This window comes from Alexandromys fortis, unplaced genomic scaffold (genome assembly GCF_014885135.2).
Source record: "Alexandromys fortis isolate MF-2015 unplaced genomic scaffold, M_Fortis_MF-2015_v1.1 scaffold_221, whole genome shotgun sequence".
In the NCBI taxonomy this organism is placed as follows: Eukaryota; Metazoa; Chordata; class Mammalia; order Rodentia; family Cricetidae; genus Alexandromys; species Alexandromys fortis.
Window position 1 is genome coordinate 1,509,343 of NW_026068096.1, and position 12,053 is coordinate 1,521,395.

A 12,053-nucleotide genomic window follows, 5' to 3' on the forward strand; every position below is an offset into this window, starting at 1 on the left:
AGGGCTGGAGAGATGGCTCAGTGGTTAAGAGCATTGCCTGCTCTTCCCAAGGTCCTGAGTTCAATTCCCGGCAACCACATGGTGGCTCACAACCATCTGTAATGAGGTCTGATGCCCTCTTCTGGCCTGCAGACATACACACAGATAGGATATTGTATACATAATAAATAAATATTTAAAAAAAAAGAAAAAGAAAAAGAAGGGGGGGTTAAGAGATGGCTCAGTGGTTAAAAGCACTAGGCTGCTCTTCCAGAGGTCCTGAGTTCAATTCCCACCACCCACATGGTAGATAACAACCATCTATAGTGAAATATGATGCCTTCTTCTGGCACAAAAACATACATTCAGATAGAGTACTCATATAGATAAGAACAATATATATATATATTTGGTTTTTCGAGACAGGGTTTCTCTGTAGCTTTGGTGCCTGTCCTGGAACTAGCTCTTGTAGACCAGGCTGGCCTCGAACTCCCAGAGATCCGCCTGCCTCTGCCTCCCGAGTGCCACCGCCCGGCAATGAATACTTTTTTAAAAAAAGAAGAGTGTACCTCCCATCCCCACCTCCACCCACCCCAGCTCAGACAGTGCCTGGTTCAGCTAAGGCAGAGCACAAGCTAGAACTGCACACCACTCTGGGACACAGCACACAGGCACCTGCACGATTTCTCTGGCAGCACACACTTTGCCTTGGAGAACACTGAAAGGAGAAAAACAGCTCAGAGCTGTCCTCTGACATCTACCTGCACACTGTGGCATGAATACCCACAGACATACAGTAAACATGTAATTTAAAAATTAGAACCAGGGGCCGGGCGGTGGTGGTACACGCCTTTAATCCCAGCACTTGGGAGGCAGAGGCAGGCGGATCTCTGTGAGTTCGAGACCAGCCTGGTCTACAAGAGCTAGTTCCGGGGCAGACACCAAAACCACAGAGAAACCCTGTCTCGAAAAACCAAAACAAACAAACAAACAAACAAACAAATAAATAAAATAAAATAGAACCAGGGGGGCTGGGGCTGGAGAGATAGCATTGCCTGCTCTTCCAAAGGTCCTGAGTTCAATTTCCAGCAACCACATGGTGGCTCACAACCATCTGTGATGAGATCTGGTGCTTTCTTCTGGTAGGCAGGCATATATGCAGACAGAATATTGTATACATAATAAATAAATTAAAAAAATTAGAACCAGTAAAAGCAACCACAAAAGACAAAACAAAACAACAACAAAACAAACAAACAAAAAACACTGCAATGTCAGGCCAACCAGAGCTACAGAGGATCCTGTCTCAAAAAAAAAAAAAAAAAAAAAAAAAACGGCCAGGCAGTGGTGGCACACGCCTTTAATCCCAGCACTCCAGGACACAGAAGCAGGTGGATCTTTTGAGTTCAAGGCCAGCCTGGTTCACAGAGTGAGTTCCAGGACAGCCAGGGCTATCTCAAAAAACAAACAAGGGGGGAAAAAAAGATGAAAACGGCCTACACCGTAGAGATAGACAGGGGTTTAGCATTCCTTCTTTCCTTTTTTATTCCAGTGCTTGAGACAGTCCTGGCGCCTTCCATATGCTAGAAAGTGACCATCAATGACCTACACTCCCAGTGCATATGGGGATTTGGGCAAAGTTAAAAAGCTCAAAGGCAGTCTCAGGGCTCCCAGTTGGCAGTGAGAACCTGGAGACAAGGGGACTTAGGGAAGTTTAGAGCAGCCAGAGGACATAAGCCTGCCCCCCTCTCCTGACCATAGCCCCATGCATGAGGACCACACAGTCCCCCGTGATCCCATGTGTGAGGACTGTACTCCCCGTGGTCCTAACCACTTTGAGTTAAGAGACTAAACTTAGCTGGCTATGGCACACAGGCCTATCAGCCTAGCATTCGGAGGCTGAAGCAGGAGGATCCTGGTTCCTAGCTAGCCTGGGCTACATGACATACTGGACTTCAGGGAAGCATATCACTGTGCTAATGACAGTGGGCTGACCCAGGTAAGATGCTCATATGCACAGTGTGCTAGGCCAGGCCACACTGTGAAGTTTCAGTGTATAACCTCCAGAACCCCAAGAGGCAGAGCCAGCCAGTCCATGGTGCCCACAGCAGGACACCCCTGATGAGGTCTCTGTGTGCAAAGCTGTAGCCTAGCAAGCACAGAGCTGTGCTAGGCTTACAACTCTTTTGGAAAATGACTTTCTTAAAAGAAAAGGTAGCCAGGAGGTGGTGGCACATGCCTTTAATCCCAGCACTCGAGAGGCCGAAGCAGGAGGCTAGCCTGATCTACAGGACAGGTTCCAAAGCTACAGAGAAACCCTGTCTCAAAATCCCAAAAGGAAGGAGTGAAGCTGTCAGCAGTCATAAATTTCCTGGACCTGGGACCCAAAGACCACCTGCCAGAGGGAATGCCTTACTAGGAAAGTGCTGGAGAGATGGCTCAGTGAGTAGGAGCACTGGCTGCTCTCCCAGAGGACCCGAGTCTGACCCTGAGCACCCACATGGTGATTCACAACTATCAGTTCCCTAGAACTCCAGCTCTAGGGAATCTGACACCCTCTTCTGGCCTCCTTGGACACCAGGCACTCAAGCAGCAGCATTGCACAGACACACATGCAAACAAGATACCCACATATTTGTAAAAAATACAAATAAAATTTGAAAGTTATCGAAGAATGGCAGCTCACACCTTAAATCCCAGCTTCTGAGAGTCTGAGACCATCTTCCCAAACAAGTGAGCCACTCGCAAAGGCCCCAGGAGCCATGCATAGTGTACGCACAATCTCCTGCACAAGCCGCCATTCCTGCCTGTTCAGCAGGCCCATGTGAAAGGGAAGGCTGTCTGCTGCCACAAAGGGAATACCGAGATGCGCAGCCATGTGACCACAAGTGGCAGGCTCCTGCTGCTAAGGGCATGAGCCACCCCACCCCCCTAGGCGGGACTAGTGAGAATCTGCACCCAGCCCAAGATGAAGGTGCTTGGCTCTCAAGCTCCAACATCCCCTGGAATCCCACTCCCCTTGTGTCGGGGCAGAGCAGAGGACATGGCCACCCACCATCCTCCAGTAGAACCCAAGCACCCAGCCCAACCCAGCCTTACCCAGCCCTCCTTGGGCCGCGTTCGCTCTGGCTGCATCCCCCGAGGTGTGCATGGCTTCGGGTCAATCTGTAGGAAATGTCAAGCCAGAGAGGTGAGCAAGAAGTCAATTCTTCTGCAAAGGGCATTACATTGGCCACTACTGCAAGTACCCACCACACCCCAGGGCTTGTCGCCTCCAGGCCTCTAATACACCCAATCTTCAGCAGCCTGAACCCTGCAGTCAACTATGGGGAGAACCCATGAAGTCACTCACATTCCGGCCATCCAGGGTGTGTGGTCTGCTGGCCAGCACTGTCCCCACACAATTGGGGTCTTTAAACTTGACAAACCCGAAGCCTCGAGATTGGTTGGTGGTTTTATCTTTCATGATGACACAATCCACAACCTCGCCATACTGGGAAAAGTAGCTGCGCAGAGTCTCTGCTCAGAGGCGGGAACAAAAGCACACACGTCTCTAGCTCAGGCATAGACGCAGCACATACGAACATAAAATGCACACAAGTGTGTACACACAAACATGCCTTTGGAGAGCACCAGCCTCACCCAAGATGCCTGGCAGCTAACTACTGCGGAAGAGGGCATAAGGTATAAGGAGACAGCACAGACTCACATGCCAGGCCATCCTGCCTTGTGCTAGCAGGGTGTGGACTAACTGCAGGGCACGGGAGGGCAGGGCTGGAGAAGGAGAGCACCCCCACCTAGGCATGCTGACTTCAGAGCAAGCTCTGCTGTGGGACACAGACACCAGGGCCAAGACTGTCCATGGTTGGGATGCCACAGCTCCTACCTTGAGTGGTGCTCCAGTCCAGGCCACCCACGAAGAGCTTCCTGCAGGGAGAGGAGGCTCAGGTCAGCCGATCCCTTTAGGGTGTCCCACCCACAGCATGCCCACAGGCAGAGGGATGTGCTCAGTCACCCTGTGGGTTGCAGAGCTCAGCACAGGACTTCTAGCACCCATACTATGGCAGACACAAGAAATAACCTTGCTGGCACAGAAATGGCCCTGTCAGAGTCAGTCTACCAGGAAAAGAGCCACTGTGCCCACAGGCAGCTTCTGCAGACACGTCACCTCAGGAGAGAAGCTGCAGCATAAGCCCAAAAGACAGTCAACTAGAGAAAGACTGATGTTAGGACATGGCCCAACGAAGCCACGGACAACAGTGGCCCCCGAAAGGCCTGGGGAACCCATCTGTATGGCCCAGTTTCCAAGGCCAGCTGCACTCAGAGCGAAGCAGCAGCAACTGTATCAGATGGCCCATGGCCTCAGCAGAGAGCACTCACTGTCACCTGAGACACTTAGGAGCTCAGGAGCCATGCAACCACTCCCCCCACACCCACACCCAGCAGTCAGGAGAGTCTGCCCCCGTAGCTCTGCTTACTGACCCTAGACAAGACACCTGGGGCAAGTCCCTGAGCAAGAAGGGACCACAGAGCCAGCGCCACCATCATTCCAAAACACAAGAAATCTGCTCAGCCAGGTGGTGGTGGTGCACACCATTAATCCCAGCAAACAAGGCAGAGGCAGGCAGATCTCTGAGTTTGAAGACAACCCGGTCAACCGAGCGAGTTCCAGGACAGCCAGGGCTGTTACACAGAGAAACCCTGTCTCGAAAAAACAAAAAACAAAAACAGAAACCCAAACAAACAAACAAAAAACCCTGCTCACCTTGCAGGAAACGCCAGAGCCAGGCTAGAAACCAGAGACATGAGAGCCTCAAGTGGCCCAAGCACCGTTCACAGCCAAGTCCCATAACAGAGGTGCTAGCCATGGCAAAGCATGAGTAACCACACAGGTCCCTCACTTCACAGTGTGGAAGGGGGACAGCAAGGCTGCTAGCCCACTGCCCTTCTGGGACCAAATCTGTGCAAGGGATCCAGGCTGGGCAATCATGCAGGTGGCTCAGGGCCCAGCCTCATTAACATAAGACCACGTGTCTCCTCAGGACACAGCCTGGGAAGGGCAAGGTATACCCACTGAAACCAAAACAGAGCAAGCAACACCAGGCTGCCAGCAGGCCTTCCTAACAAAGCAGGAGGCTACTGGGCCAGGAAGAGGAACCGGTCAGGTGGGTCCAGCACCCCCTTGCAGTACTGGGAGAGTGCCAAGTGTGGTAGCACACGCATCAAAGTCCAGCACAGGAGGCTGTGACAGAAGGATCAGAAGTCGGAGACCAAATAAGATTTTGTTCATTTGTTTGTTTTTGGAGACAGGGTTTCTCTCTGTGTAGCCCTGGCTGTCCTGGGACTCACTCTGTAGATTTGCCTGCCTCTGCCTCCTAAGTGCTGGGATTAAAGGCAGACAAGTTTAGAGAGAGAGAGAGAGGAAAAACCAGCTATGTCACCAGCATAGCTGCATTGTAGATGGAACCTAGGAGTTGTCCCATTGCTGGTGCGGCTATTGTTTCCGGCTGTATCTGAGGAAAGCAGGGCTCCTGGCCTGTGCTTTATGCTTTGCTCAGAAGAGCCCATCAGGTGAGACAGGCCCATACTCACAGAGGTTCTAGAAGGCTTCAGGATGCAGGTTTTACTTCCTTTGTGGCTGAACCCACTCTCTATGCCTGGGGTGGAGGGCAAGTATTTAACCAAGTAAGAGAGAGAAAGGAAGGAAAGCCAGACCCTTGGGAGGGCCTGCTGGCCAGCCCCCGGAGCCCCGGGAGGCAGCCACTAAGACCCAGGCTGGCTATGGAGGGAAGGTGAAGGCAAATTGCAGATTAAAGGCCAGCAAAGCCCGCACACAACTCTGCCAGGCAGGCTATGGGTGACAGCACTGATCAAGGGGCCTCCAGGGGGAGCTGGTGAACTTGTCACTTATGGGCATCCTGCCATGGTTGGCATCCCACACCCCACATTCTGCAGCCATCACTTTCCTTAGAGGTTTCTGGCAGCTCACGGTCAGGCAGCCCCCCTGCTGCGCCTTCCCAGACTGGTTCCCCAACTCACCTACAAGGACATGTGACCCCCACTGACAGGAGTGAATGAGAATGTGACTAAGGGGCCTCATTTCTAACAACGTCTACTGGTGGTTCTACCCTCCCAGATGGCCCTCAGTGCACATGCACTTGTCTCGTGGCCCAAGCCACAACCCCAATCCCTACAATGGCAGCCCCCGAAAGAAATAGTAGTGTTACAGACACCCACACACCCATGCACGACTCCCATCCCATGTGCCTGCTCATCCTATCCCACCCCTTCCCCAAAGCCACTCAAGCCAGTGACCCTGAGACTCTCTCTGAAAAAGAGATGGGTTCTCACCAGCAAAGGCTGTGAAGTCAGTTCAAAGACACAAGTCAAGCTCACAGCAGGCACCCACAACACAATACCTGCAGCCCCTGAACTGGGGTCAGGGAGCAAAGGCCCTGGCCAGAGGCAGTCCAGCCATGGCCTGCAAATGAAGTGACAACAGAGTCACCCCAACTGCTGCCCTCACACCAGTCTCTCTGAACCTAGAGAACCTTGGACCTTGTAGGCACCATGCAGGCCCAGGACACCCCACCCCGCGACACAGCCCCAGGGCTGAGGAGATATTTATCTTCACAGAGTACTCCAAGACCGATGCAAGTATACCCCCTCCAATGAACTGTCCCAGAAAGAGCAACCGCAGTTAGCCTACAGCAGTTGCTGGCTGAGGTCTGAGGGTGTCCTCCAGGGTTCAGTGCTCCCCAGGGTAGGGACACTGCACAGTGGGGGCCTTCAGATGGGACACAATATGAATAATGAGCTGGGCCCTGATACTGCATTCCACCTGCCAGTAGTGCCACAAGAAAACAAGATACTCAACCCAATCTCAGATGCCCAGCATCCACATCCAGAAAAGACAGCCAGACCCTCCTCCAGGCCACACACAGACCCAAGTCTTCCTGTGAAGACTTTGTCTCCAGCATGCCCAGATTGCCTGCCTTTCACTCTTCCCATGACATACAGCAGTCAGTACAGACACCAGCCACCAGATGAATTTTTCTCCACCACCCTGTCCCATAGGTCTGTCACTGTGGGAGCTGAAGAGCAGAGTGACCTGGGCCACCCTAGGGGACCTTCTGTCTTAACACGGGCATGGGCCTGACACTCAGGAAACAGACCAAACTGGGCCACCTGTGATAGCTCTAGCAAGCAGGCCAACCTCCCGCACTTAACACAGCAGAGAAAACCAGACTCAGGACGTGGCATGCACGTCTACACTCCCTTCAGAGATTCCAACCCTCTGGGCCAACCAGATGTCTCATCAAGGCACTTGTCACCATGCCTGACAACCTGGAAGGGGCACACACACACCTTGAAAAGATATGCAGGCTGAGAGTGGTGGTACACACCTTCGATCACAACATTCACTCAGGAGGAAGAGGCAGGAGGATCTCTGTGAGTCTGAGGCCAGCTTGTTCTACAGATAGTCAGGGCTACACAGAGAAACCATGTCTTGAAAAATCAAAAACAAACAAACAAACAAACAGATAAGTAAATAAATAAATAAATAAATAAATAAATAAATAAATAAATAAATAAATGTAGGCATGGTGGTAGATGCCTTTAATCCCAGAATTCAGAAGACAGGCAGGTGGATTTCTCTGTCTTTCTTTGGCCAGCCTGGTCTACATAACAAAGTTTCAGACCAGCCAAAGCTCTGTGCCAGAAAACAAACAAAAAAATCCACAAGCCCAACTTTGAGGTGACGCGAAGGATGGTCCCTTTGCTATCTTCCCAAGACGTGGTCTTGAAGCCACTATCTACCTTCCACCTCCTGGGGAGAGGACAGTTACGTCACAGGTCCTGGCTAGCAGTGGCCTTGAGAAAGGATGGGTAGCTCCTACCAGGACCCGAAGCTCCCAGCAAATACACCTACCTACATGGATTGGGGACAGGCAATGAATCCAGGGCAGCGTGTATAGGGAAAGCACAGAAGGACCTCCATGCCTCTAAAACAGCTCTACCAGCAAGGAGCTCTATCAGGGACCTCGGATGTCCACTCTGATGACCGGCTGCTACGCTTTCTCAGAAACCAACTGCGGGAGACCCTGATTTGCAATTTTAGCATCTGGCTCTTCACAGATCCAGGCCCTAGAGTAGGTAGGTCCCCAGCACCTAAACAAAAAAATTTAAAACTTACCAACAAAGGTTGGGTGTGGAGGCAGAGGCAGGTCCAACTCTTTAGGTTCAAGGCCAGCCTGGACTGTAGTGCACTTCAGGACAGTCAGAGCCAGTAGTGAGACCCTATCTGAGAACCAAAACCAAACACAAACTGGACCTCTGGGTAGCTTCCTGGGGACCCACAGAGTCCCAGGCTCGTCCAGTCTAAACACCTAATCCTACTGTCCAATGAGTCTGTGCGAGGCTGCAATGGTGCAGCAGGGTCTGGTACATCACAATGTCCTGAAGTCTATGCTGTCCCAGGAAAGGCCTGCAGCAGATAATAGAGCCAGCAACTTCTGACCTGCCTCCCAGGCCCACAGACGCCCTTCAGAGCCCAAGCTATGAGCAGGGATGCCACAAACCTACAGAGGCACCAGAACGGTGCTCAAGCTCATGGCTGAGGCCCAAGTGCAGCAGCCTCCTTCCTTCAGCTCTGATCCCGGGAAAGAGCCACAGAGGGGCACCCCTTGCTCACTATACCTAAGTCCTCTGTGCCAAGCACACTCAACACCAAGGGCATTAGGCAGTTCACCACCTCCCCAGGAAGCCTGTCCGAGAACAGCCAGATTCTTCCTACAGAAGCAGAGAAATCACGAAGGAACCATGACGCAGGAAGACTGAGAGGAACCAGAGCACCCCAAAGTACAGTGTGGGAGACTGTCTTCCCAACCCAGGTGGCATAAGCTATGTGTGTAGGAAAATGAACCCACACCATGCCTGACCATGTGCATCAACCCGCCAAGTTCCTGAGCCTGTAGGGGGAGCCTCAGAATGCCACTCAGAGACCCTTGGGCCAGAAAATTGACAAAGCAGTTGAGGAGCAGCATAAAAGGCCTACTGGTGAGACCCAAGATGTACCAAACAGGATCCCAAAGGACCTCAGGCTCCTAGATCAGGTCCCTTTAGAATTCAAGATTTGTTTAGACCCCTCAAGCTCTGGTTGATATCACAGAGTCCACCAAAGCCCCTACCTGGGGTTCCCTAGTCCCTGAACTCCTCTGTGACCTCCCCGAGTCCCACATCAGGTTCTACAGCTCTAAAAGCTTCCCTCTGGTGGTTCCCTAATCCTTCAGTCTTATTTCTGGGTCTCCTAGCACTCTGCACCAAGCCCCCGTATTCTGAGCTACTGTTTGGGCCTATGTGAGATTTTCCCATCCATCCAGGCTACTATTTAAGGCTTCCAGGACTCAAGCTCCCTTCAATACTCCCCCAGCACTCTGAGTTCTTGTTCTGGGTGTCCTAGCCTACTGAGCTGTTTCAGGGGTGAGAAGGTCTTCCTGGCTTTTGAGTTTCTCTTTCAGGGTTCCCAGACCCCCCCAGAACCACTGTTTAGAGCCTCCCTCTTATGAGCTCCCTAACACACTAGAGAATCTCTCTGAGGTCCCACAAACCCCCGTGGGCTATCCTTTAGAGTCACTTACCTCCCTAGGTTCCCCTTTGGGGTCTCCCTATACTTTAACCTATTCTTTGGAGTCTCCTTGGTCCCCAAGTTATCATCTGATGTCCCCTCTACCTCCCTGAGCGCCACTTTGGAATCCCAAGCTCATAGAGCTCTTGGTGTCTCCATGACCCTGAGCTCTCATTTAAATTTACAAAAAAAAGTCTCCTTGAGGCTTTACCTATCCTTCTGGGCCTCCCTGACTTGGGGTGTCCATTTTGGTATCCCCTAGTTTGGCCAGCTACCTTCAGGTCTCCGCAGTTCTTTAGCTATGCCCTGGGCTCTCCTGTGGCTACTGCTGGCGGCCTCCCTAGTCTCCTTACTCCTTACCTGTACAATCTCCCCTTAAATGCAATTATGGCTTGTGGTTCCCATAGCACCAAGGATCCTTTTTGGGGTTCCTTCAGCACCTTTGCCTATCCTTTGGTATCTAACTCCATAGTTCAACTTATGGGGACCCCTACCTCCAATCTATCCTTTGGAAGGGTCCCTCAGTCCCCTAAATTTTTCTACAGGAGCTTCCTGGCACCCATCCACTTGACCCTCTTGAGCCCTAGTTCCTGTGTAGGGTCCCTTAGCACCCTGACACCTAATCTATTTTTTGGTGCTCCTGAACTTTGGTCTCCCTGACACCCACGATCCACTTAGGTCCCTCCAACACCTGACCTAGCCTTTGGTGTCTATCAGTTCCATGAACTATCATTTGACAGCCTCCCTAATCTCGGAACTCTCATTTGGAGGTTCCCACAACCTCCAAAATTATAACTGGATACTTCTTGACCGCCAGAGCTTCACTTAGGAAGCCCTCTAACATCCTGACCTATTCTTTGTGGTCCTCCTCTTCCCTGCAGTTCTATATAGGTATCCCTAAGTTATCCCATGGGGTCTCCCTGACTTGTTAGACTTTGGGACCCCTCAGCACCCATAACCTAATTTATGGGGGGGGCGGGGAATCTCTGACCTCTTATCTATCCTTTGGAGTCTCTCAGCATCCTTAATATATTTTACAGGGTCTCCGTGTCCTGTAATCTTTCTTTTACAATTCCCCACTCCCCAGAGTTATCCTACGGGGTTTCTCTGATCTATAATCGACTCTTTGGAGGTCCCTCAGCTTCACGAATTTAATATTTGGGTTCCCAAGGACCCTGGTCCACCTTTGGAGTCTCACTGGCACCTTGGATCTCCTGTGGGGGTCTCAGCATCCCTAATTATTCTATAGTGCTTTCCTGACTCCAGGGCTCCTCTTAGGGATCCTCAATACCCTGATTATTATTTCGGGGTCTCTGAGTACGATGAGTTATGCTATGGGGTCCCCCTAACCCGTCCACTATCATTTACAGTTCTTCTGACGCGTGAGTTGTTACCTTGGGTCCCTTCAGTTATCCCTGGGGTGCCTTTGGGGCGCCCCCCAGCACCCCGGCTCTCCCCTTAAGTCCCGGCCCGGCGGGCCCGACCGCCCCGGCTCCCCGGCCTCCCTCGTTACCAGGCTGGCCCGGCCCCGTGTCCTCACCCGATCTCGTCGGCGCCCGCGTTGTTCATGGCGCCCCGTCCCGGCCCGCTGCGCCCCGCTCCTCCGGAAGGTCACCGCTCGTCCCTCCCCGCGGCCGCGGCCCGGATCTGCGCAACGGCGGCGGCGCTGAGCCTCCTCCCTCCGCGCCAACGGTCGCCGCGCGTCCCCGCGCCGCCGCGCCGCCGCCCTGCGCACGCCCGGGCGCGCTCCCGCACGGGGCCTCCTGGGGCGGAGCCAGGGGCGCGCTGCGCGTGCGTGCCTGCCTGAGAAGGCAGACTACAAGGTTCTGCGCCGGCGCCACGGGTACAGCCGAGCCACGCGCTTCCGCCCCGCCGAGTCTAAGACTTCTGGGAAATGTAGTCCTCTGCGGTCTCTCGCTTTCAGAAGGCGCGCGGAGGGAGCCAGCCACGTGCGTGCGTGCGGGTGCATGTGGTGCCGGGCGCAGGCGCAATTGCAGATTCCCCTTTCTCCACTCGCGAAACTTGGTCTTGCGTGGGAGCCTGCGTGAAATAAAGTCCGTGTCCGCCCATCAGGGCTCGAACACAGGCTGCACGTTCACGTTAAGAAATGTTCCCCTTTCCCAGAAGATGATACAGAGGGTGACAGAGGCTGACTCACCTCTCCAAGGTCATTCAGTTAAGGCCCGATTGGGTCAAAGTAAAAGTTAATTAAGTTCACTGGCTATGAAAAAAAATCAGTGTCCCCCAGTACCACTAACATGGGCAGACAAACTCACTATTGTCTGTTGGTTATCTTCTCATTAGGATAGTCTATCTCTCCTCAAAGCGAGTTCCAGTCCAACTAGAGCTCCAAAGTGAGACGCTATGTCAAAAAGGTAAATAATAATACCAGTAATAATAATACCCACCTCAAAACGACTATAAAGAGAAGAAAAAGCAGCCAGCC

General features: G+C 52.4%; 1 protein-coding gene across 6 annotated transcripts in view; it reads right to left on the reverse strand.

The window, feature by feature from the left end:
• The window catches only part of Dazap1 (DAZ associated protein 1), a 22,626-nt gene extending 11,314 nt beyond the window's left edge, over positions 1-11,312 (reverse strand). For 4 of the 6 annotated variants that reach the window (XM_050123427.1, XM_050123423.1, XM_050123426.1 and 1 more), the window contains exons 1-4: positions 11,148-11,312; positions 3,866-3,906; positions 3,332-3,498; positions 3,079-3,144 (exon numbers count right to left, since the gene is read on the reverse strand). In XM_050123427.1, coding sequence (XP_049979384.1) covers positions 3,079-3,144; positions 3,332-3,498; positions 3,866-3,906; positions 11,148-11,176 — 303 coding nt within the window. In that variant the 5' untranslated portion in view covers positions 11,177-11,312. Of the gene's footprint in view, positions 1-3,078; positions 3,145-3,331; positions 3,499-3,865; positions 3,907-11,147 lie in introns of those variants that run through there. The other 2 variants (XM_050123429.1, XM_050123428.1) reach the window with 2 other exon arrangements.
• Between the last annotated feature and the right edge of the window lie 741 nt (positions 11,313-12,053).